Raw genomic sequence first — 26,700 nt, 5'->3', positions numbered from 1 at the left:
AATGACATTAATTTAATGAATGTCATATTTAATAAATTACACGAATGGCACATGATTTAATGAATGTGCATTGCCAAAAGCTACTTGGATTTGATACATTTGTATAACAAAAAATGTTTGTTTGTTTTATAAGTTCAATGGTTTTAAATCTAAAGGGTATATAATTTATTTACTAATATAATAGTCTTAAAGAACTGTACTTAGGTCTCTTCAAAATATATACATTATAAAATTGTATGCTATTTACATAAATTGAGTAAATCTATTTGTTGTGTTAAAAGAAACACAAACAAATGCAGAAATAAACAATAATTTTAATCATAGATAATTATAATATTTTAGGAGTGATCAAATAAAAAAATAATGGTATCCAAGCTGACTCAATTTTAACAATAGCGTGGTACAAAGTGGCATAAACAATACATAAACAGCATCTAAAGTGGTATGTGCCGACTGTGAGTAGCGGCTCGAGGACTGCAGTGACGTCACTGCCTCGGGCCGATAGGCGAGGGGGGAAGTGGGGTGCGCTCTGTCTGGCCCACCTCTTTTACTCCACGCATCTTGGGGCAAGGGTGGTACCCCCAAAGCTGACTCCAATGAAGCCTCCAGGAAGAAAGGTGGAGGCTACAAAGGATTGGCTGGTCAAGCAAGTTCAGGAGCTGAGTCCTTTCAGGGAAATCTCGCTACTGCTTGCCCCGGCCAGAGACCTTGTGAAAACTGTGAAGGTATATTTATGTGCCCAGCCCTACAAGGTCTGCGTATGAGATCCCTTGGCCTATTGATGGGAGATCAAAGGGAAGAACAGGTTACCATAGTCAAAAGGCTCTCACGGTTCACCAAGGACCTGGGATGTGACGGAGAATGAGGACCTGTGAACAAGAGTGCACAATAAGCTGTTCTAGCTGCGATGCAATCCCATGGTAACTTGTAAGCCTGGCCCTCTATAAAAAAAAAAAAAAAAAAAAAAGAGCCGAGGGGAGCTTTGGACAGGAGCAGTGGAGGACTATGAGAGCCGAGTGTTTAGGAAATTTTCAACGTGGGGCGTGTGAATACTTTTAGCGCCTAGGCACATCAAAACACTAATCAAGTCACTCAATTTTAATGACTTGGTCAATTGTCAACGACCGAACGGCTTAGTAAATCTTGAACAGGACACAGGGATCTAGAGTCAAGCTGGTCCTGGTCTGCTACGAAAAGGATAACCTAAGCAACTGTACTGGCTTTGAGGAACTTTGAGTTGTGTTGAGTTTTAAATGGAATTGTTAATATTGTAGATAGACTTCAGAGTAATAAATTTATGAATCATATTTTAGTCAGTCAATGAGAGAGTACTGAAAAACCACAGAAAATTTGTAGCATATGCAGAAAATAAGGCAAAATACATAGTAAATACCTTAGAATGGGATGCAAACAAATATATATACTCTCTAATCACTCAATAGTGCCATTAAAGTTACAGTTAAAACTCTCATAAATACTTTTTTGAACATTATTATTCAACATGCATCTATCCTAACTCTAAATAAATACCAAGCAGGTTGAGAATTAGTGTATTATCAAACATTAACAAACATTGGTCTACTTGTGAATTTTCATGTAGACCAATAAAATAACAAAATTATTTCACAATTAATTTGGAATTTCACATAAATGGCTCAAACTATTTTGATTAAAATTTAGTATGTTTTAGGTCTTATAACTCTTAACAAAATTGCGCAACCTCCATTGCTGTACAAATGACCATTGCTGTTCAAAAGTTATTGCAAATTTTGTGATTTTCCCCATAAAATATTATAGTACTCCCGACGCTTAGGCCTACTCATGCATGATAAGGATTGTTGAATGGAAGAAAATAGATTTCAGACTGCTGATATTGTTGTTTGTTTTAATATGTTTCAGGAAAACTCGGAAAAAAGCAACAGTATTAGTACAGTGTGTCAGTATGTTTGTAAAAAGGTTCGTGAAGTATGGAATGTCCGCAATCTTGGCATAATTGCTGTGTAAGTGATCATTAGTTAAGTAGAATATTTACTAAAGTGAACTGAATTTCAAGCTTAAAATCATAAACGCTCCCAGTATGATAAAAATTATAGTAATATACCGTAATAATAGTACTTAATATATTATTAGATAATTATAAAATAAGGTTAACAATTAATGATTTGAGAAAATATACGATATCGACAGGTTGATATTTACCTGTTTCAAAACCAAACGCTTAAACCAAAAGCCAAATCAACCTTTAGACAGTTTGATTAAATCACCATTATAGGCTAGCTAATGAATCTTCTTTAGTGAGAAAAATATTGGCTCACCCCCTACTTTCCCGGATAGGTTCCACACACAAGCCCCAGGTGTGGGCAGTGAAATGCAATCTTGAAAGGGGGAATATAAACTGTAACCCTTCAAGTGGCAGTGCATCTATAATAGTCACGGTAGTTCGTGTCTGTAGTGGCAGCAACTATAATAGTCACAGTAGTTTGTGTCTGTAGTGGCAGCAACTATAATAGTCACAGTAGTTCGTGTCTGTAGTGGCAGCATCTATAATAGTCACAGTAGTTCGTGTCTGTAGTGGCAGCATCTATAATAGTCACAGTAGTTCGTGTCTGTAGTGGCAGCATCTATAATTGTCACAGTAGTTCGTGTCTGTAGTGACAGCAACTATAATAGTCACAGTGGTTCGTGTCTGTAGTGGCAGCAACTATAATAGTCACAGTAGTTCGTGTCTGTAGTGGCAGCAACTATAATAGTCACAGTAGTTCATGTCTGTAGTGGCAGCAACTATAATAGTCACGGTAGTTCGTGTCTGTAGTTGCAGCAACTATAATAGTCGCGTTTTGTATGGATTTTTAAAACTCCCAATAAATGGTTGAAAACGATTGTAAAATTCAATTTGTACAACAATTGAAAGATAAGATTCCAAACTTTCATTTTATTATAACTTTAAACTGCCAAACATAGTGTGTTAAAAAAAATTACAACAAGGGATATTTTCTTTCTTCTTGGTACCACTGCAACGAGAAATAAATTACATTTTTTATGGTGTAATGGTAATAATTTTGAAAAAAAAACTTACATATAATATAACATAAACAGTTACAATTCAGTCACTGTTTATGTGTTTGTGAAGTGGTAGAGCGACTATAATATCTAGGCACTGTAAAAAAATTATGTTATTATAGTTTTGTCTTTGCTGCACTTGAAAAACTTTCTACACTCGTCTTCTACGGCTCGTGCGTAAATATATCTCTCGTGTGCAGCAAAGTACCACTTCGCGCACTAGTTACACAAATAACTATTGTTTAAGGAGTGTACACATGCAATAGAAATCAGTAATTTAAATCTTAGCAATCTGTTGGTAGCTCTCTTCAACTATGTCATTTGGATTTTAAAATCTGGTCACAATTTTAAAATGAAGATGAAAAATGTTTAGTTCTAGTAATAGTCATAGGTTAGAGTTTGGTTTAGTGTTCTAGTTAATATTAAAGTACCCAAATGATATATTAAATTGTGAATTAATTATTCCAACTATTTTGATGTATGTTGTGAAAATTATATGCAATAAACTTACCTCCATTGTTAAGTCTTCTATGAATAATCATATTTTATTTAGTGGCTTATCAAATGATGGTCTGATAGCAATTCAATTAAAAATAATGAGTAATGCATTTGCATGGTTTGTAAGAATTGTATGTAGGCTACTTCATCATTATATATTAGAAACAAGATTTATAAATATTTTATACAATTTTTATATTTTTATTTATTGTAGTTTAATAAATGCAGCCTTAGTAAATATTTATTAATATTACTAACTAAATCTATATAATTAATACGCTACATGAATCTTTGTCGGTTGAACTCCTCCGCCATTTCTTAGCCGATTTTATCCATTGGCGTCTCATTGGAAAGAGAGGGTAGCGTAGATTTGCAAACTGACCTTACTTTTTTTAAGTCCCTTGGGCTCTGCCCCAGTGGCTGTTATAGTTCCCATGTTATCCTTATGAAGAACATAATTGTTTACATTTTGATCAGCTTATATAATTACTGTTACAGGTATTTAGTTTTCAATTCAATGAAACACATTGTGTACATTTCTTGATTTTGTTGAAATGAAATATTTACTATTTTAATTTACATTTGTACATATTACAATGTAAAATACCCCCACCACAGCAAACCTGCAGACTAAGCAAATTTCCATTTACCTGGCGGGATTTCTACTAAAATATTCCCTAAAAATTGTCAGATTTATTTCCTACTTAAATAACATTAATTTTAGTGAGTTTGCTGCTACAGGGAAGATATCGAGGCGTGTTTTATATTGCAATGTCAATAGCTTAGTATGAAATAAACACATTTTCCAAATTTGGCTCAAATATATCTAAAAACAAGCAAAATGAAACAGTTTATTTATTCTCCATAAGAATAACATGGGAATAATAAATTTAGAATTTTTTAAATTATCTCCATAACCGTTGGGCATACAACACCGCTTCAATATACAAAATTATTTATTTTTTTAAGCTCTACAAAATGGTTTGGAGAGAAATTAAGAATTTTTGTGTTTTTAGGGTAAAAAATGGGAAAATGCTACTTTACTTATTTGCAATTGCTCGATTTCGAGCAGCATGTACACTAGTATAAATAAATAGGCCTATTAGACTAAACATTATTTAATAATATAATGTTAGTCATTAATATGGTTTCACACACTTTAAACCATATTATTGACTAAATAACTATGGACATGTTTTTCACTATTACTTACAAAGTTTTGAGAGTCATTTCACAAAAACGTGAATCTCATTGCAATATATAAAGTCCAGGAAACAATTGTCAATTGTTTCAAGAATTAGATTTTAGGCTGTGTTGTGAATTTTGAGATGATAGTAGCTTATTAAAAAAAAAACTTGACAGATAAATGTTGTAGATCTCTTCAAAACAACATAGCTTTTAAATTCCAATCATTGATCAACTGGAAAATAGGCTATCAGAAAGGATGTGGCAAACCCTACTCTGGGGGACTAGCGTGAAATCTAACAGTGATTTTCTTTACAGAAACCACGGAGAACTGATGATTTGTGTAACCAGTCCAGACCCCAGTGTTCCTGCGGAAACTGTCAGCTTCATGGTTGAAGCAATGGCTGTGTGCTTGACCTCCTCAGTTCCAGGTACAATACATTTGTTGTACAATTTTTCTAACAGTTGGGATTCATTTAACGTATTTATTGTAATTTTTAGATTTCCTAAATATTGTCAATAACTGAGATGTTACAGGGCTGTATGTCTGAATCAGAAAAAAATGTTACCCAGTACCAGTAATAATTGGTGGCAATTTCAAATTTCACAGATCATGGGTGAAAAACACACATTTCAATTGACTATTATACCTATTTTTCCAACTTTCCTCCTAAGGGCAAAGTTGCATTTCACTCAAAATGTTTACGATGTTTGGTTTTCCTGATGTCGACTGTTAGTGAACGTTCTTCAGACTTTGGCAAGCTATCAACGATGAAGTTTTTTGTTCAAACAACCAGCAGTAGTTTTTGTTCAAAAAACAAACAGTTTGTGAAGGTACAAACAGTGCCTAGGACTCTGGTTATTATTAAAAAATCTTACATAATATCCATGCACCGGTGCTATAATTGAAAACGTATATTTTTTACATCTTTGCCAACAAGACTGATTTTTGTATATATAAGTACCTTAGTCCGTTTTCAGTCTAAAGTTAGTCTAGGGATGACTAATTTCGGGTCAAAGAACCATTATCAAATCCTTGTAAACATCAATTGAAGCTGGTCATAAAAACGACAGAAGTCTTCATCAACACATAAATACAATTTGACACATAAAGTTCACAATTATAAAAAACATAAATTAAAAACATTTAAAAGACAATAGGCCGACCACATGCCGGTTCATTCCGTGTATCAATGTTGCTTCTGAATTTTGAATTGAATGAATTGAAAAATTCTTTATTGTTCATTTCAAATACAACAGGTAAAATACAATACATATTTATACACTTAAGTTGTACATAAGTATTGTATTAGTATTACATGTTTATTGTATTTATTCGAATATAAACTAAAAACACAATACTCTTCACAACATAAATCTAACTAATTATTTTATTAAATAACGAACAATAAAGCCCTGAGGTTACAGAACCTGTGCGGGAAACAAACATTTTTGGTAGTTGGAGTAACTCGTGGTTGGAAAGTCCAGCCCGTCACCATTACCACACTATTTTTATTACAAAATTAAAACAATATATAAAACTAGGCTTCAAACAATAGCTTTAACACAGCAACCTATCACAACAAAACCTTGTCTACCTATCTATTTGAAAACTGACCCTATACTGTCAATCTTCGTGATTACAGTACTATTTTGGAGTGTCCTGAACTTACAGCTTATTTGGACATATCGAGCATCCCTGACTTAATAAGTGCAAGATTATTAAAAATAACTATGATGTATTGTTAGACCAATGAGGTAAAAAATGTGTTTATACTATCTATTTCGAGCAAGTAGTTTCGTGTTAATTTGCTGAATACATTGACGTTTTCACTTGCTTTGATGGGCTCGGGAAGAAGGTTATAAAATGTGGGAGCCAAATATAAGAAGAATTTTTTAAATATTGTTAGTCTAGGTTTGGGTACATAGACGTTGTTTTTACTTCTTAGTCTAGTATGTCTTGGATTTGTTCTATCAGTGCCACATCTATTGAAATATATTTTCAGAACTTTGTAAACATATAGATTCCTGATAGGTGATATTTCAATAATTTTGAAAAGTGGGAATGAAGGTTCAGTTTTGGTTTTATTTAGCATTATCCTGATGAAAGATTTTTGTAAAGTAATGATTGGTTTTAGGCTGGTAAAATATGTTCCACCCCATATTTCTATTCCATAATCTATTTTAGAGTTTATAAATGCGAAATAAATTGTTCTCATCAATTGAGTATAGCAAACGGACCTAAGCATATAAAATATTCGTATGTACTTGACTAATTTTGTTTTTAAGTAATTTATGTGCTCTTTCCAGCTAAGTTTGCTGTCAAGCCATATCCCTAGATATTTTATACTATCCACTTGCTCTAGATTTGGACATGTGCAAAGATTTTGGGCAAGGGAGCAAGTTACTTCATGATATTTTAGGCCGGTACAAAAGGACAATTGTTTAGTCATATTAAAAATAATATACTTTGTTTTCGGGCTCATAACCATAAGGTTACTTGAAAACCAATATCTAAGCATATTAATGTCATGTTGCATTTGATCCTTGAGGTCTTGAATGGAATTCGCCTCATAGGATAATGCAGTATCATCAGCAAAAGCCACCAACTTGCCTTTAAAATTGCCATTACACAAGTCATTGACATATATTAGGAAAAGTGGACCAGACAACACTGACCCTTGGGGTATACCAAACTCAATTTTACCCTCTTCACTCACTGTATTGTTTACTTTTGTGACTTGCCTTCTACCCTCTAAATATGATCGAAACCACGCCAGTGGAACTCCACGAATTCCTGCATTGTACATCCTACACAATAATATGCCGTGGTCTACTGTGTCAAATGCTTTCATTACGTCTACAAAAATACCGGCACAAAGTTTACCATCATTAATGGTTGTGTATACTTCAGACATAAAGTTTATTAGAGCAGAGCTTGTATTTAATTTACTTTGAAAGCCAAATTGATTTTTGCTAAAAAATCTATGCTTATTTAGAAAGTTAACCAATCGCACCTTAACAATCTTTTCTAGAATTTTTGAAAAAATAGATAAAAGAGCTATTGGTCTATAATTGTTTGGGTCATGTTTGTCATTTTTCTTGAATAATGGTATTATTACAGCTTGTTTCAATTTTGATGGGAATTCACCACTTGATAAACTTAAATTAAAAATATATACTAGTATGTTTACAATGGAGTTAGATATTTCTTTTATTACAATGGGTGTTACGTTGTCATATCCTGGGGATTTGTTATTTTTCAGATTCTTTATTATCGTTAGTATTTCTTCCTCGTATGTTGGGTAAAAGAAAATTGAGTCATTGCATGCGAAACTTTGGAATTTATCTTTGAGCACATTAAATTCATTATGAAAACAATCTTTATCACTATCAATTTCTTCTCTTAAATTCTTGGCCACTGAACAGAAGAAATCATTAAGCATGTTTGATACATTGGCTGGAGAGCTAATCATTTTATCATTATTATCTTTCAAGACTATGTTAGATTTATTAATTTCTCTATTTCCTGTTAATTCTTTTATAAATTTCCATTGTGTTTTACTATTGTTTTTGTTGGTTTCAAATAGGTTTGAGTAGTAGCGTTGTTTTACGTATCTAATATGATTTATCAAGGCATTCTTTTGACTTTTGTACATATGTTCTTTTATAGTGTCATTAGGATTTTTTATATGTTCCCTATAACTTTTGTTTTTTTGGTCAATACTATTTTTTATTGTAACGTTCATCCACGGGGATTTAAACTTACACTTAACTTTGACAATTTTATATGATTTATTAATGCAGGAGTGTAGTTTGTCAATGAAATGATCAAAAGCAATTGAGGCTGAGCATGTAGTAAACACTTTACTCCAGTCCATTTCGTTTACAAACACTTTAAGAGAGTTTAAGTCAAGTTTCCTCAATTGATTCTCATTGCTTTCGTTCCTTTGTGTAAACACTTTATCAGGACTCCATTCAACATGACTTAAGGTTGTCCAGTGATCAGTAATGCAAGTTTTAATAACTTCAGCTGTACACTTAAACTTACAGTTTAACTTAATTCTACAAAAAACATGATCTATACAAGTCTGTGAAAATTTGGTGACTCTAGTGGGCTGATTTATCAGTGATTTTAGTCCATGACTTGCCATTTTTATAAGATATTTATCAATTGCACTAGATTTTTCAAGAATATTAATATTTATATCACCATTAATCATTAGATTCGGTGTTTTTATTCGTGACAGTACTATTTCCAGTTCGTCTACAAAATTATTTATTGAGAATTCGTGAAGTCTATATATTGCTAAAAGATCAAGATTATTATTATTTGCTAAAGTTATTTTGAGGTGGATATAATCAGCAGTTATCATGTTTGGAATGTTTATCTGATAAGAACTCATTTTGTCAGACACAAAAACGATTACTCCACCTGCTCTATAGTTAGAATTACATTTTACAAAAATACAATAATTAGGCAATGAATAAGAATTTACTTCACTTTGTTCAATCCAAATCTCGGTTAATATTATTATATCAGGGGTCCTACCCAAAGAATACAACTCAGTTACAAATGAATCAAAGTTTTGTCTAAGGCTACGGATATTTTGTTGTATTATTACTAAATTATTAATTTTATCTTTCAACAAATTGTGATTCATTTACAATTATTAATTATCAATGCAAACATTAGTATTTTACAGTAAGTACTTAAAGAACTTAAAAACTGAAAAACAAAAAGCAAACTCTTCTATGAAATAGATATGAACTAGTCTAACCATTTTGTGCAGTGTCCATTTTCTCAGGCTGTGCAGAGTCTGTAGTCTGTGCAGGGTCCGTAGTCTGAGTAGAGTCTGTGGTCTGTGCAGGGTCTGTAGTTTGTATAGAGACTGTGGTCTGTGCAGGGTCCGAAGACTGTGCAGCGGTCTGTGAAGGCTCCGTCTCCGTCACCTGTGCAGGGTCTGTTTCCGTTGTTGTTGGAGGAGTTACTGGAAGTTCTCTCAGCTTTTCCAGGTCTTCTGTGGTGGTTATTGGTATTACTTTCCCTTTTTCTGTTGGCCGAACCAGGATCTTTCCGTTTCTCACCCACAAGTAACTAAAGTTCCTCTCCTTTTTGAGGTCCCGGACTTCCTTGTACAGTTCCCTTCTTTTCTTGGTCAAGACTTCGTTGATATACACAATCTCGGCTAATTGATTTCTAAATCCAATGTCTTTAGTGTTCAGGTTGCGTTTAATTCTTCTTTTTTTCAGTATTTCTTCTTTAATGAATCTTCGGGTGAATTTGACTATAATGCTTCGGGGTCTAGATTCGTTAGTTCGCTTGGTTCCCAGCCTATGACACGCGTCAATGGACTCTTCAGACAATGTCATGCCTAAGCTGATACCAACACTTTTTACTAATTGTATCACATCTTCTGTCTCCCTCTCAGGAATCCCGTTGATCTCCACACAGTTTATACGTGAATACAGGTCTGCCTCATCTTGCCAAATTTCCAATTCCCTTAATCTCAAATGCAATTCCTTGTTTTCTTTTAGTAGTACATCACACAGCATCTCATACTTTTTCAAAGATTCTGATTGTGCCAAAACAGTAACTTTAAGTTCCTCAACTGTTTGGTGACAATGTTCCACCGAGGTCCCAAGATCTGTTTCAAGTTTTTTAATCTGATCTTTATTTTCTTGCCTCATTTCATTCAACAGGTTTATTACATCGCTTATATTAGGTTGTTCTTTACCTAGCTGGGATTGGACTTGCATACTCTTCCTTCTCTCCTTGCTACATCTCTCACACCTCCACACTTGTCCTTCGTTTTCCATATATTCAGCATCTTCCTTAGTTACTTTCACACAGGTACCATGAAAAAACGACGAGCAGTCTGTACACTGAATCTTTACTTGGCGATTAGTTATAGACTTTTGACAAGATTTGCACCTTTCACTCATTGTAAAAAAATATTTATATAGCACTATTTATTAAATTGAAAATGTCTAAAAACAGATTATTTGTTAATATAAAGAAGCCACTACATACCAGTTTGAACATACAATCAGTGCTTATCAGTTTGTTATCTCTGGCATGGGACGGACTGGCAGGACTACCTTCCTCTTCGAGTGCTGGCTCATTACTCGAACTCTGTAACTACTACTGTGAATACTACTTTATAATAGCTTGCTAAAAAGAACAAAAGTATAGATTAATATGGTATAAAGTATAACTTTTTTTGCAGAAAATTCAAAAGTGACTCAGGATAACCTAAAAAATGATGGGACAATGGATATGGATGTATCACCAGATTTGATACAAGTAAATGCTTCAATTAAAGAGGTAAAATACAATAGTGGTTTAATACCTTTTACTGCCCTGATTCTTGTAGTCTGTAAAGGCTACCGAATTCAACTGTGAATGGTAGTCTTCATCAGGACACAATTTGTCAAGTTTTGTTCATTTAAAACACATCAGTTTGTCAATGGTATCACGTGTATGTTGGTTTTATAGGTTTATTTATGAATGAACTGGGATTTGTTGGAGCAATACGTTACATTATACCTGTAACATCTGGCTGGTATGTTTGCTGAGGTGACAAGAGTGTTTTGATAACTTTTGAAATTGTTTTGTGTTGGTTTTATTCCTGTATGTTTGTATATCAAGCTTATTAATGTAGAGCTAACCCGATGGTGTTCACCTTATCTGGCTTGGGTGGGAGCTGATGGTATCTGTTTATGGCTAACATTGAAATCACAACAGATACACAGGTCACATGTTGAGGAGTTGTGTGTGTGTGTGTGGAAGTGGCAATTGGAGTGTGGTCTTAGATTGAGACTGAAGGGTAGAACGGAAGGGGAATGGAGATACACAGAGGAATGGAAACATAGTACATACAATCATACAATACTGTATCAACAGTATCAGGGAATTAAACAAAAACTATGTTCGAGGGTTGTCTAAAAAGTAAGTTACACCTATTTCCAAAATAAATAAAAAAGCCAAATTTGATTGAAAAGGGTATATTTTAAAAGATACATACATAGACTATTTTTCTACGTAGTCACCATTTTTTTCAAGGTATTTTTGATAATGTGGCAACAGTTTTTTTAGTCCAACATCGTACCACTATGCCACCATTTTGGTTAGCCATTGTTCCACCTCCCGTTTCAGTATGTCTTCGTTTTCGAAGCGCTTCCCGCCTAAATGCCGCTTCAACTCCGGGAAGAGATGAAAATCACTCGGCGCCAAGTCAGGAGAGTAAGGTGGATGGCTGAAAACATCCCATCTGAAGGATTCCAGAAGGTCTTGTGTTTTACGGGCAGTGTGTGGGCGAGCATTGTAGTGAAACAAAAACACTGTTTTGGTCAACTTTCCCCTCCTTTTGTTCTGTATCGCCCTTCCCAGCTTACGTAGCACTTCACAATAACGTTCAGCTGTAATTGTTTCCCCCCTTGGCAGGTTATCAATCAACAATACTCCCTTAGAGTCCCAAAAGATCGTTGCCATGACATTGCCAGCTGATTTGACGACTTTTGCCTTTTTTGGAGTAGGCTCGTCCTTTCCCTTCCACACCATGCTCTGCCGCTTGCTTTCGGGCGTCCAAATGTGCACCCAAGTCTTGTCCCCGGTTACTATCCTGTTGAATAGGCCATCTACCTCATCATCAAAAAATTGTTGGAACTGGAGAGCAGCATCAACCCTCTGCTCCTTATGCCTTTCTGAAAGAAGGCGTGGCACCCGTCTTGCACAGACTTTTGACAAACTGAGATCGTCCGAAATGATTCTGTGAAGCGATGCACGACTAATTTCAACATTTGGAGGAAGCTGTGTAATGATTTCATCCAATGTCAAGCGCCGGTCGGTGTCAATGACCTTGCGGACATCTTCAACAACAGTCAAAGCGCGTGTAGTGGACGGGCGGCCACTTCGTTGTTCATCGTGTAACGATTTTCGTCCATCAATAAACGATTGACGCCAGTGGGAAACCATTAGCTTAGACATCACATTTTCACCATAAACACTGCACAATTCTCGATGAATTTCGCTTACATTTTTATTCTTTGCAGTCAAAAATCTAATTACTGCACGGATTTCACAATCGGCGGTGGGAACAAGTGGTGTCTCCATGATGGCCAGAGCGATACTGGAGGGGCGAGTGCCGTAGGCGGGCGTGACGTTTACAGTGTTGCCACTACATCCAGACGAAAATTCCCCACGACTCCCAGCTTTCTATCGCTCGACGCTGTGATTTAAAACAAATGTGTAACTTACTTTTGAGACGACCCTCGTATATTGTAAGGATGTACTGTTTTATCCTCTTTGGATTGTGTCTCAATGTAAAACAAACCTGATGCCTAACAATCCTGCATTTTCCTAACATGATAAGCTCAAAAGGTCGTTTGTATACAAGAGCTAACACCTAGGGACGATGATATGTAAAATTATCAGTACTTGATTGATGTATGTTTACTGTATGCAGTTTATATTCAAACATAGGGACTATATGTAACACCTAACACCTAGGGACAATATGTAAAATTACCAGAACTTGATTGATGTATATTTACTGTATGCAGTTTATATTCAAACAAGTTACTACAAAAACGGTAAGAAAACTGTTGGTTTTGCATGATACCAATCACGATACATATATTTCTTCGTCATATTGCAGCAAAAACAGTCAATTTGAAGGATTATGTGTTTTCTAAGCTGCTCACTGTTTTTATATTTGGTAAGCTCCCATGTTCGTGGTCACATTGGCCTAACGCAAACCATCACCATCACCTACAATAACAGCAAAATCTTTTACGTCTTACTCCGCCATGAAGACATCATTGTTTACCACAATAGCGGTAAAATCATGGACATCTCCTGGGATTGCGGGGACGTCACTCGCTGTTGTAGCGAAATCGCTAGCATTTAAAACAAGTCCAACTTTGAGAAAATCCTGAAAAAAATTTCTCTGAATTTGGGGACCCGTCCACCCATACTTAATTGTGTACTCCCCAATTCAAGATATCATCGTAATATACCCCCACAAACATGATGTAATCATACTTTAATACTACAATCATGCCTTCTTCATGCTTTACTCCCCCAGTCATGATATAATTGTGCTTTATTTTCACATTAAATCATGATATCACTCCTTTGTGGAGTTTTAACATGAATTGTTGACTACTGTGCAAAAATCTTCTGCATTTACAATAAAGGATTTTTAATGGATTTCTGTAAAAAAAAAACTAGAACAAAAATTTTTGTATACTTTCTCAGTTTTCTGGGTTTCAAGTTCATTGAATAAAGTAAACATTAAGGTTTCATTGTATTGTTGTAGACTTTGATACAAATTTGTTTGATCTGATTGCAGGAACTCGCTGAATCGGCTATTAAAGACTTTGATCATACGCTAGTTGGTAGCAGGCCTGCAAAAATGTTCCATTACATTATATGATGACAACAGTCTATCATTCGAAAAACATATAACACTAGGACAAAAGAGCATCAAAAAGCAAAACCTACTACTGTCACTGTATTTGGTAAGCTCATTGATTTTTTTATCAGAATACCTTTTGACAGCAAACTGTTCTAATATAGGACACAAGGGTTTGAGTGTTAAAGATTTTTGTTAGGATAGCAGACTTGCCTGAATTGATGGTAAGTCTGCACCTAGTTCAAGAAACACACAACTTGAAAGAATATATACCAAAATTAGAATATGTGACTTGGGTACGGTATTTGATTATTCAATGTAAAATATTGTAATGAATGTTCTAGGCCTGGATCCAAAGTATAAAGACAAAGGAGCAGTTGTGTCCAAGGTTTCTGCTTATGCTCATGTAAAAGATGTAGTGATCAAAGATACCTACTCAACTTTTACTGTTTTCCTATTCACAGCTTGTTGATTTGATTGCTTGTTTCATAAGTGGTAAAATAACCATTGATATTTTAATTGTATAGCAAGTTAGAATTTGAAAAGTTAAAGGTACCATGACGATAATAGTCTAAAGGTAGATGATTTGTTGATGAAACATAATAAAATAATACAAATGCAAATGTGGGAAAAATACAAATAAAAACAAAATTACTCTTAACTACAATAAATTAAACAATAGGTACTAGAATACATTTCATCAATAATCTATAAGTTTTTTATATCTTAATCCATTGAACGTTTAATTTTCCCTTGATAAAAATGTGTATTAAGTTAGCAGTCAGATTCCAGTCAATCAAATAAAAAGTATCTACCTATAACTATATAAATAAGTGTTATACATATTAAATTCAACTTACGGTAAAGTGAAATTCAACTTGAACAGTAAAAGTTGAGTAGGTATCTTTGATCACTACATCTTTTACATGAGCTTAAGCAGAAACCTTGGACACAACTGCTCCTTTGTCTTTATACTTTGGATCCAGGCCTAGAACATTCATTACAATATTTTACATTGAATAATCAAATACCGTACCCAAGTCACATATTCTAATTTTGGTATATATTCTTTCAAGTTGTGTGTTTCTTGAACTAGGTGCAGACTTACCATCAATTCAGGCAAGTCTGCTATCCTAACAAAAATCTTTAACACTCAAACCCTTGTGTCCTATATTAGAACAGTTTGCTGTCAAAAGGTATTCTGATAAAAAAATCAATGAGCTTACCAAATACCATTTTTACAGGCCTGCTACCAACTAGCGTATGGTCAAAGTCTCCCGATTCAGCGAGTTCCTGCAATCAGATCAAACAAATTTGTATCAAAGTCTACAACAATACAATGAAACCTTAATGTTTACTTTATTCAATGAACTTGAAACCCAGACAACTGAGAAAGTATACAAAAAAAATTTGTTCTAGTTTTTTTTTAGACAGAAATCCATTAAAAATCCTTTATTGTAATGCGGAAGATTTTTACGCAGTACCGGTAGTCAACAATTCATGTTAAAACTTCACAAAGGAGTGATATCATGATTTAATGTGAAAATAAAGCACAATTATATCATGACATGAGTAAAGCACGAAGAAGGTATGATTGTAGTATTAAAGTATGATTACATCATGTTTGTGGGGGTGTATTAGGATGATATCTTGAATTGGGGAGTACACAATTAAGAATGGGTGGACGGGTCCCCAAATTCAGAGAAATTTTTTCAGGATTTTCTCAAAGTTGGACTTGTTTTAAATGCTAGCGATTTCGCCACGATAGCGAGTGACGTAAACCCGCAATCCCAGGAGATGTCCATGATTTTACCGCTATTGTGGTAAACAATGATGTCTTCATTGGTGATATCCTCTGATTGTAGGAGATGATAATAATCAAGAATTATCATAATAACATAGTTATAAATACACATTACTAAATGTATGATTACTAAAAATAATACTACTTCACGTGATAAAGTAGACCACTATGATTTCATATTGTAGGTGGATGCAGGCTGAAAAGATAATTGTGGGTGAAAATCACGACGATATTGGACGCATAGAATTCTGTAGATCATTGTCCTAAAGACACAATATTATGGTTCGTACAACAGGAGGCAGTCAAACAGTACAGTAATATATAGAATCAGTAATTGTTAGGAAATACAGTAGACCCCCTCTTAACCGACCTCGTATTAACCGATAATCGGATTATCCGCCTTTGACCGTAAAATAATACAGTTTGTTTTAACCAACCTTGCTTTGAGAGCAGTTCGGTTTAACTGCCGCTTTCTAGGAATCTTGGCATTTTCGCTCCCACGCTGCGCGATGAGAACTGAACCATACGCTTATCTCCACAGGATATGACTAAGAATAAGCTATTTTGTATTGATAAAATAATATAGCATATTGTCAGTTTGTCATAATGGTTTGTAGTGCGAGCACATCTGATCTGATTTGTTATCTGTGCGGCAAATTTATAACATCGTAAAGTGCCTTAGAACGGCTGGCGGGAAAGCATACATATACAGGTGATTTACCTGTCACGTCATTTCTGCCCGATCCGGGCGAACCCTACTTTCATTGTGTCAATGGTTAATAAATAATACATATACTTCACAAGACACGACACAAAAAAATTAAACCATGTTGAAAACTGACAACCAACCCCGTTTTTAGCCGTGCACAAGCTGTTTTTATGTCATGTCTTGTGGTGTATATGTATTATTTATTAACCATTGACACAATGAAAATGAAGAAATCTAATAAAAAATTAGGGGTGGTCAAATCTCGAAATTTCGGGAAATTTTCAGGGCTGTGCGAATCCAGAAATTTTGGTTCGAATCCGAATCCGAATCATAGCTGTACTGATTTTATCGAATCCGGATCGAATCCGAATATTTTAATTAATCCCGAGTCGAATCTGGGTCGAATCCGAATCTCAAATTTACAGCCATTATCGAACCTGGATCGAATCCGAATCTGAAATTTAAAGCTGTTATCGAATCCGAATATTTAAACCTGTTCAGAGTCGAATCCAAATCCGAGGAAAGTCAGCAGTACCAATTTTCACATATTTAGACCACATTTTCTGGGGCTAAAATAACTTAGGGAATTGCTTAAAAAATTTTTGAAATGGGCCAAATAAAAAAGTTATAAAATTTAGGCCTACCTATTTGAAGTTTTGAAACTAAAAAATTGGGCATAAGTTAGGCATACCGCCTAGGCCTCAGTTACTCGCTAAAAGTGATGGACTACTAATTTGTGTAGTCTAAAACATAGGCCCAGCCTATTATACACCTTGGTGTTAATCCTCCACACAAGCCTATGTCTGCATTACTATTACAAGTAACAACTAACACTATGAGGTTAAGTTTACTGATAGCCAAGATAGGGTTCAAATGCGACCTACACTAATGTGCCTAAAATCTAACACCAAGTTGGTCAGGTTCCTAACATGAATCAGTCAACAGCAAATCGGAGTGCACAAGTAGTTTTTTAGTGTCTAAAAAATTATATTGAAAATTATATTCAATCAGAATCTAGTAAATTTGAATATCGAATCCCAACTCGGATCTATTTCCAAGAAATTCGAATATCGAATCCGAACCCGGATCTCTTACCAGTAAATTCTAATATCGATTCCGAATCCGAAACCAGTTAGAAACAGTAGATTCGTTCTCGAATCCGAATCGAATCTCTAAAAAGATTCGGATTCGATTCGTTTTTCAAACTATTCGCACAGCCCTGGAAATTTTAAATCTCGTTACACGAGACAAGATTTCTTTTTGGCCGAGATTTTTATCGAGATGAGAATAAAAAAAAAAATAAAAAAAATAAAAAACGCCTGCAGAAAGTCAATGCAATACCCGCAATACAGGAGCGTGTTGTAGTTGCGTTTCCTTTGCGAAGGCGTTCTTATTTAATTAATTCTTATTAATTTAATTATTAATATTGCTTTTATTTTATGATTTATTTTATTTTAGGATAAGTTGAACTCTATCCTAACTGATATCACTATGTTTCCTAATTGAGGCATTTTTAATAAGTTAGGCGTGATTAATAAAAAAATGTTATGCTGATGTTTTTTAATAAAAGATTGTAAATATTCTTGCCTATTATCATTATTTTTGTATTTAAACAGTCATCTAACAATGTTACAAGATCTGGTAAAAATTTTGAACGTGCATTTCCCGTTGTGTATGAGAAGGGAAATCCCGTCTCGATCTCGTCTCGAAATTTTATGAGAAATAAAAAATCTCGTCTCGTCTCGTCTTGAACTAAAAATCCAATCTCGTCCATCCCTATAAAAAATATAACATTAATTTAGTTTAGTGTATGACTAAGCAACCGAGAATGGAGAAATCTCCAAAATTATAGCTGTAGTAGGCCTACTATACATACAATCTGTCACACTAAAAAATTCTACTCAAGATCCGTTCTGATTGTTTTATTCTGTTATGTTTGTTGACTGTTTTCCAGATCAATGATAGGATAGACAAATTTATACGCTACAAGAGGGATCAAGCCAACATTAACAATGTGCTGGACTTTTGCGGTGCATCTAGTGATCGTCAGTTCTGTGCTCGGGTGGATGCTGTGCTTGTAAGGAAAAAAGACTCTACCAGTCACATGGCAGGTGTGTTGCATGTGATATCGTCAGCATCAAGTGTATGTTTACTATTAATAATAATCAAAAAAGTGTTTAATTATGATGGACATATATACTAGATATTAGAGAGTTTTTGTATCTTCGTGAAAATCCTGTTAAACACAAACGCTCAATGTTAAAACGTAAGAGCGCTGAATTTAGAGTTTTTGCATCTCTGTAAAAATTACGGTATCACTAAAATTTTAAATGGAGCTGATGTGTTGTATTTGCCAATGCTTAGAGGTTAGGATCGTTTAATATACTTGTTTGTGATTGCTTTTGTAGTTATAGAGGACATTTTAACTTATCAGCTATAGGAACTGTAACTGATCATGGTTTTATGGGTTACACATAGAACTTCTTTTAATAACATTAAATCATAATTTAGGGTGAATTTCAAAAGTTTTTTATCCAAGCAAAATATCTAATTACACCTTTAAAATAAACTCAGTATTCACTTCCAACTTAAGTTACTGATGTTAATTGTTTACACTTAACTGCTGGCTTAAACGGTAAGATAAAACACTACGATAAATCCCATGAAATAGCGGGCCCGGTATAAGTTTTTGAGCCCGGTAAAACGCTAGTCACTAAAAATTAACGCTTAATGTTTAGCCTATTTAGTTATAATTCTACAAAAAAATTAAGTTAAGTTCTTAATTAAAGTGGTTTAAATACCTGTAATGTCGACAATCCAAGTGGTTGTGTAACAACTAGTTTCGGTTCACAATGGAGCCATCTTCAGGTTTTTCAAGAACATTATCACTTCTTCTGAGGTCGTCAAAGTTCACAAATAATTGACATACATAAAAACATTTAAAAACACGTAACACGTATGCCTAGCCCTAGCTTTAACGACGTGACCAGCGTGAAGTTTGGACGTATACTCCTGCCAGACACGTCGTTAAAGCTAGGCCTAGGCATGCGTGTTACGTGTTTTTAAATGTTTTTATGAATGTAAATTATTGGTGAACTTTTGACGACCTTCGGAAGAAGTGATAATGTCCTTGAAAAACCTGAAGATGGCTCCATTGTGAGCCGAAACTAGTTGTTACACAACCACTTGGATTGTCGACATTACAGGTATTTAAACCACTTTAATTTATTGTATCTCGATAATCCGGAGGCTACCCATAAAAAAAAGTTCTTACCTATAAGGTAAGAAAAAAATATCAGCACACAGGCACTTGATATTGAAATTTTAGTACTAAAATTTTACACCCTAATTGCTTTCTGATAAATCAAACTAATTCATACACAAGTTATTAGATATGTTTGATTGGAAAGGGCTAATTGCCTGAAATTTAAGGTGAAAAAGGACAGGCTAGCAAAGGCTAAAGACAGGTAAGTAGGCTTACCTTAAAAATTGTAGGCATCCCACTTCAACCAAAAAGAAATAACAAAGGAAAGCCACTTGCCCCTTTTTTAACATTGAGAGTCACTAGATTCTGGAAGTCATGCACTGGTAAAGGAAGATTATCCACGAAGGACTTAGTGACTCTCAATGTTGAACAAGGTGCCAGTGGCCACGAAATATTCAGTTTTTCATTTGTGATTTCTTTTGTGCTATTGTGGAGTGGGATGCCTACAATTTTCAAGGTAAGCCTCTTTATCCAGTCTGTTTTAGTTGTAGATTTTAACTTTTTTAACAATTTGTCGCATAACTCGTATAAGTTATGTACAAAGGTGAATGAGTAGTACAGTAGAACTTGAGTACAGTACAACTTTTACATGTGTAAGTCAACAGTAAATTCATTGTTTCAGTACGAAATGTCCTTGACAGATACACTGCAAAACACAACAGGGAAAAAGAAGACAGATCTGGAAACCTTGCAAACGTGAGTATTTCATTTCATTTAACTTATTTGTGGATTGATTCACCATTTTCACATAAATCACAGGAGAAATTACAATACTTGTTTGTTGAATATGCAAAAGACATCAATAAGCACATGCACAAAAAAAAGAATATGGAATGATGAATAGATAATACAATGACAATTATACTTTTACCATAAATTTAACTTGGGAAATTGTTTTAAAATATCTAAATTTCAACCACAAGAAGGCTTCATACGTTTTTCTTGAGTTGTAATCATGTATAGCGTCACATTATCTTTCACAATAGCAAAACTTAAGGGTGGTATGGATGAATTTTAAGACTGTAGCACCTATGTGAGTACTGTTTTACCGTCTATAGTACTAACCTTCCTCCGTATGCAGGAGCTCTGGACGTCATGCTACTGGCAATGGCTTTGGACAAGGTGCTACTGCTATGTTTTTAAGAGCATAAAGTGCGCTGTTGAACGACGATCAATCCCGGGACGTCCAGACTGTTTTTTGCAGTTATTGTACTTTTGGACATGATGAGATTTGGAGGTCATGAGACAGCTCAACATTTAATTTTGGACTTTTTGATACTGACGTATATCATTGGATGTTGTGCAACAACTCCTATATATAGATGGGATGTATAATTCCACTACAGGTCATGTGGGACATAAATTGTCTTCTACTTCCATTATACATAGCAAGAAACGTAACATACTTTCAGTATGTCTTCTATCGTTTGTATTGGAATAATCTGAAGAATATCGTCATCTTCACTAAATTGTTTTCCCAAACTTCTAGAAGATTTGGAAGAATGGAAACGGTTATGAATTTGATTTTTTTGTCATACTGCATCTGCTTTTTGTCTTTTACTCACTAGGGAGTAAAAAACCTTTTTAGTCCCTAGGGAATAGAAGACAGCTGTTATAAACCGGTTGTAAACTTTGATTTTAGGCTATCACATGTTTCAAAATTATCTATCGATTGATTAAATTGGTTGTAGCTTATCGTTGCATCCTTGTCAATAGTTTGACATATCAATATTATTATAATATACACTATAACAATCGTAATAGACTCTAATTGAAACACTCATTCACGAAACAGCTGCTTGTTTGCAATAGCAAAATTGAAAACGAGTTGGAAGTCGTGTTGAGAGGTTATCTTTACATAAAAAGTATTTTTTTCTAACTTAGTTTCTTAATTAATCTTGCAATATGACAAAAATATACATAACACAGGAAATAAGTCTTTTAAACCCTCGCTCAAGTTTCAAGATGGAGGCGAAGACGAGGTCGGAAAATGAACCACGGTTGAAAAGACACTTAACACCCTAGTGAAGAAAACTATTTTAAAAACTAAATACCATCATGAAATCTTATTGATCTAAAAAAAATCTAATGTATTACAAATTGCCCTTTTGATCAGGTTACGAAAACCAATCAAGATTCCTTGGTAGAAGGTCAAATCCAGTCATCTACACAACACGACTCGTCTGTTCTGAGAGGAGAAAAAAGGGTAAATATCTCTACTAGGCTAATTGATTTATTTTTTACAAATTAACATAGAATTGAATAGGTATAAAGAATTTTTACTAGAAACGTACATAAATTGTAAAAGCTTTAATTGAAATGATTACATACCATTGTGTACCTAATTAATTGTTTTGAGAGGATTTAATTTTTAAAGTTTGAATCAATCATGCATGTCACTTTACTATAAAAATACTCAATTCAAAGCTTGCGAGGTTCTTTGTAAACTCAACTCGACCCATAAATTTACTACTCGTATACACCTAATTAAAACCATAAAAAAAGTTGAAGTTGGTAGTAAAACGGCAAGGTGCAGTTGAGGTTAATTAGGAGACATGATAATATAAAAAGTTCATAGCAGACTTTAATGCAATTTTGGACGGCAAGTTGTTAGATTTAGCAACATTATACACACATTAGATTATTATAACGCATCAATAGATTATTATAGATTAGATTATTATAACTACTAATCTGTCTCTGCGCTTCCTACCCCCTCCACCAAGTTCTCCAGTTATCAGCTGATTTACGTCTGATGCGTTGCCGCTGTGACGCAAGCGTCACAACCACACAACACTCAATTAATTGTGACTTTACTTAGCATTTCAATCAGGTGGGAAGAAACTACAATAGTGGTGGGGAGTAAGAACAGAACATTGTGCTGGTGTCAGACTTGGAATAGTTCGCTTTGTATTGATGGGAGACCTTGATTTACAAACAACCTCTATATAGATACACATACGTATCCTCTCCCGTTCCAGTTATCAAGAAATTTAACAAAATTGCCATCCTAGATTAGATCTAAAACGGTATCAGGGGATGAGTTTTCTGCATTGGCTGTTTAGACCTTCGACAGGGTGTCTACCAGTCGGGAATTCCGGGAAATTCGGGAAAAAGTCGGGGATTTTGAAAGATCGGGAAAAGTCGTGAAAAAGTCATGAATTTCGGCCGAAAGTCGGGAATAATCTAACCTTTCAAAATTAGGGATGAACGGGTCCCAAAACTTTAAAAAAATGTTCTGGATCTTATATTTCTGATCATTGGGACGGGATTACATTTGAGGGGTGGGGGATGAAACGAAAATGCATCGGAATTCCAATTCGATTCAGTGATGATCAAAATAACGATTTGAATCATGGGCATTCAGGGTCCATAATATACGTTTTTGAATCAGCATCCATACGTTATGGAATCAGTATCTATATACGGTATTGAATCATTATCCAAATAACTTTTTGAATCAGTGTCTATACGTCATTGAATCAGTATCCATATACGTAGTTGACTGTTACATTGATACTGTTACTTTGACTATCAGTATCCATATAACTTATTGACATTATTCAAATGATTGACATTAATTATATAAGCTATTCATTGAGATGAGACATTGCTTAGCCATACAAGTTATTACCATCCAAGTACATGGCACACACTGAGACATTGCTTAGCCATACAGGTTATTGCCATCCAAGTACATGGCATACACTGAGTACTGAGACATTGCTTAGCCATACAGGTTATTGCCATCCAAGTACATGGCATACACTGAGACATTGCTTGACCATACAGGTTATTGCCATCCAAGTACATGGCATACACTGAGACATTGCTTGACCATACAGGTTATTGCCATCCAAGTACATGGCATACACTGAGACATTGCTTAGCCATACAGGTTATTGCCATCCAAGTATATGGCATACACTGAGACATTGCTTAGCCATACAGGTTATTGCCATCCAAGTACATGGCATACACTGAGACATTGCTTAGCCATACAGGTTATTGCCATCCAAGTACATGATATACACTTAGACATTGCTTAGCCATACAGGTTATTGCCATCCAAGTACATGGCATACACTGAGACATTGCTTAGCCATACAGGTTATTGCCATCCAAGTACATGGCATACACTGAGACATTGCTTGACCATACAGGTTATTGCCATCCAAGTACATGGCATACACTGAGACATTGCTTGACCATACAGGTTATTGCCATCCAAGTACATGGCATACACTGAGACATTGCTTAGCCATACAGGTTATTGCCATCCAAGTACATGGCATACACTGAGACATTGCTTCGCCATACAAGAAGTTATGTATACCTTGTAGTTCTGATTCTATCCTCTTATTTTATCAATGTAAACCAATTGAAAGATTCAGTATTTAAATCTTACAAAGGTTTTTATTTGTTTACACCCAAACATATCTTTATTTATAAAATGAATAAAATAAAATAGGTAACATACTTAACAACATGATGCTGCAAGTAAAAATTATGAAATAGGCAAGAAGCTCACTGATATTTCTAGAAATACTGGTTCTTCTAATGTATGATTGAAAACAGATATTTCACTCCACTGAGAAGTATGAATAGAAAAATCCATGTTGCTTCGAACCGAGTTACATCAACATTTTTTTAAATCGAATCGTTGCTTTGAGTTGAAATGTTTTGCTGCTTCACACACCCCTACATTTAATACGGGATTTTCTTGGCATGTGATACGTTTCGATCTTCAGTGATTTCGCTGGGTCGTAAGTGACAACATATGTTGACGAAGGTACCGTGACCGCGAGACGGAAAAAGGTGTAGTAACATGGAGAATGGACCGAGTGTTTGGTCGGGATTTATATAAAAATGGTAATGAAAAGTCGGGAAAAAGTCGGGAATTCCATTTGAGATATCTGGTAGACACCCTGTTCGACATACTGCCCGTTTTGACCCTCAGCAATAAGTACAAAATGCACAATGTATGCCGAAGGTCTAATTAGACCATCTGGGATTTAGACCTTCAGCAACTAATCCTTCCGTTAATGTGAGGCTCACTCATTTTCCATTCTTCTCAAGTAGCCAAACCATCTCTTTCTCAATTTCTCTACTCGTTCTCTCAAACTTTCTCCAACTCTTCGTTTCTAATTCTATCCAATCCTGTTTTCCATTTAATACCTCTTACAAACTTCATTTCCCCTGCCTGAACCCAACTCCATTCTCTCTCTGTTAATATTCCAAACTTCTGCACCATAGGTTATCGGTATATAAGTTTTATGTAAGGTAATTTTTGCAGTCTTTGGTATATCGTTATCCCAGACACACTTGAGAATCTGTACCTTTCCCCAGTCTAGCCGTTACCTCTTGTGCCATCCTCCCATAGTTTGATAACACCGTGCCTAAATATGTAAATTTTTTGACTAACTTAAGCGGCTTTCCCTCTATTTTTCAAACTACTTTATAGTATAATACTTTCAATTAGAAGTAATGAACGTAAAATTACTATCCTAACCTAACCTAGCGCAACTTGCATTCTAAAGGGTTGGGGCAGAGCTAACGAATTTTGACCATTTAAGTATAATCATAATTTTTTTTCAGGTTCTTGATCTAGCGTACATTGAATCAATCAACAATGTGAAGAAGCAGCAGAAGATGTGATATTCTGAGATAAGATTAACTGAGTCTCAAAAAATACTAAAATTAAATAAAAAATAACTCATATCATCATTGTATTACATTGTACATAAATCAACTTCTAATATTGTGTAAATAAAAGTTGTTTACTTCCATTTAAGAAAACTGTACTATTTTCCCTTGAAAATCATGTACTAGTGCATAGGTTTATAAGTATAGTATACTAGCTTACCCCGTTGTGGCTTTGCTCACGAAAATTCACTTCTTCTTTTACAAAGCTTCTTATTGCACACCTAGACCTAATTCTCCATGCCAATTCCTGAGTTCTTATGGTTAGTAGTTTTTGAGTTTCAGTGATCAGAGAGTGGTATTTGACTTGTGTAAGTATATATTTCACTAGGGCGTAAAGTGACTCTTTTCATTAAGAGCTCAAGTTTCACGGGTGAGGGTTGAACAGTTACTATTTGTCCGTGTGATTTATGATCTTTATCTGAAAAGTGGTAAGGAATGAAAAGAACAAAGAATCTAAAAGCACTTTATATTACAGCTGTATTTTGGACATGAATTTTAACAACACAAGAGTATAGTATACAATTTACAATATTGTGCTATATAAAATATAAAGAACTACAACAAATAATAAGCTTTGTCTAATTCATAGAAGTAGTAAAAGACAAAGCTCAACTTTTTCATATTTACAAATACACAATCTTGCTTTACAAAAACCAAACGTAGAGAGAGGGCAGTAAGAAAAAATATACACAAAAATTATTGAAACAATTGTTTGTGCCAAGTTTAGTGTTTTTAGTTCATACTATGGCTTTATTTTAAATAAAGTTAGTAAAGTTTTCACCTGCAACAAAAAAGTAATTTTGACTAAAACATTTTTGAACAGTGAAAAAATGACAAAACTGTGTTACAAATTTTATTGGACATGCGTTAATAATTAAAATAATCACTATAACAAAAGTAAGCATTTAATGATGAAATCAATTGATTTTACAATCATAGCTGTCATACAAAATATTAAAGCTATTTGTATTCAGTATTAAAACTCACCCATTACAAACTATTACAATAAAGCACGGTAACTGATGCAATTTATTCAGATCATCTTCCAAAATAT

At 34.5% G+C, this 26,700-nt stretch overlaps 1 protein-coding gene across 1 annotated transcript in view; it reads left to right on the top strand.

The window, feature by feature from the left end:
- The window catches only part of LOC128987771 (molybdopterin synthase catalytic subunit-like), a 31,176-nt gene extending 5,504 nt beyond the window's left edge, over positions 1-25,672 (top strand). Inside the window, exons 2-8 of the mRNA XM_054408791.1 lie at positions 1,900-2,000; positions 5,062-5,174; positions 10,974-11,071; positions 18,630-18,786; positions 20,563-20,636; positions 22,057-22,146; positions 25,539-25,672. Coding sequence (XP_054264766.1) covers positions 1,900-2,000; positions 5,062-5,174; positions 10,974-11,071; positions 18,630-18,786; positions 20,563-20,636; positions 22,057-22,146; positions 25,539-25,598 — 693 coding nt within the window. The 3' untranslated portion in view covers positions 25,599-25,672. The remainder of the gene's footprint in view (positions 1-1,899; positions 2,001-5,061; positions 5,175-10,973; positions 11,072-18,629; positions 18,787-20,562; positions 20,637-22,056; positions 22,147-25,538) is intronic.
- The last annotated feature ends 1,028 nt before the right edge of the window (positions 25,673-26,700 follow it).

The sequence above is a fragment of the Macrosteles quadrilineatus genome, unplaced genomic scaffold, assembly GCF_028750875.1.
Source record: "Macrosteles quadrilineatus isolate MER2022 unplaced genomic scaffold, UCM_ALF_1.0 Scaffold_2__2_contigs__length_208266976, whole genome shotgun sequence".
Lineage (NCBI taxonomy): Eukaryota > Metazoa > Arthropoda > Insecta > Hemiptera > Cicadellidae > Macrosteles > Macrosteles quadrilineatus.
This window is presented reverse-complemented; position numbering and strand designations above follow the sequence as displayed.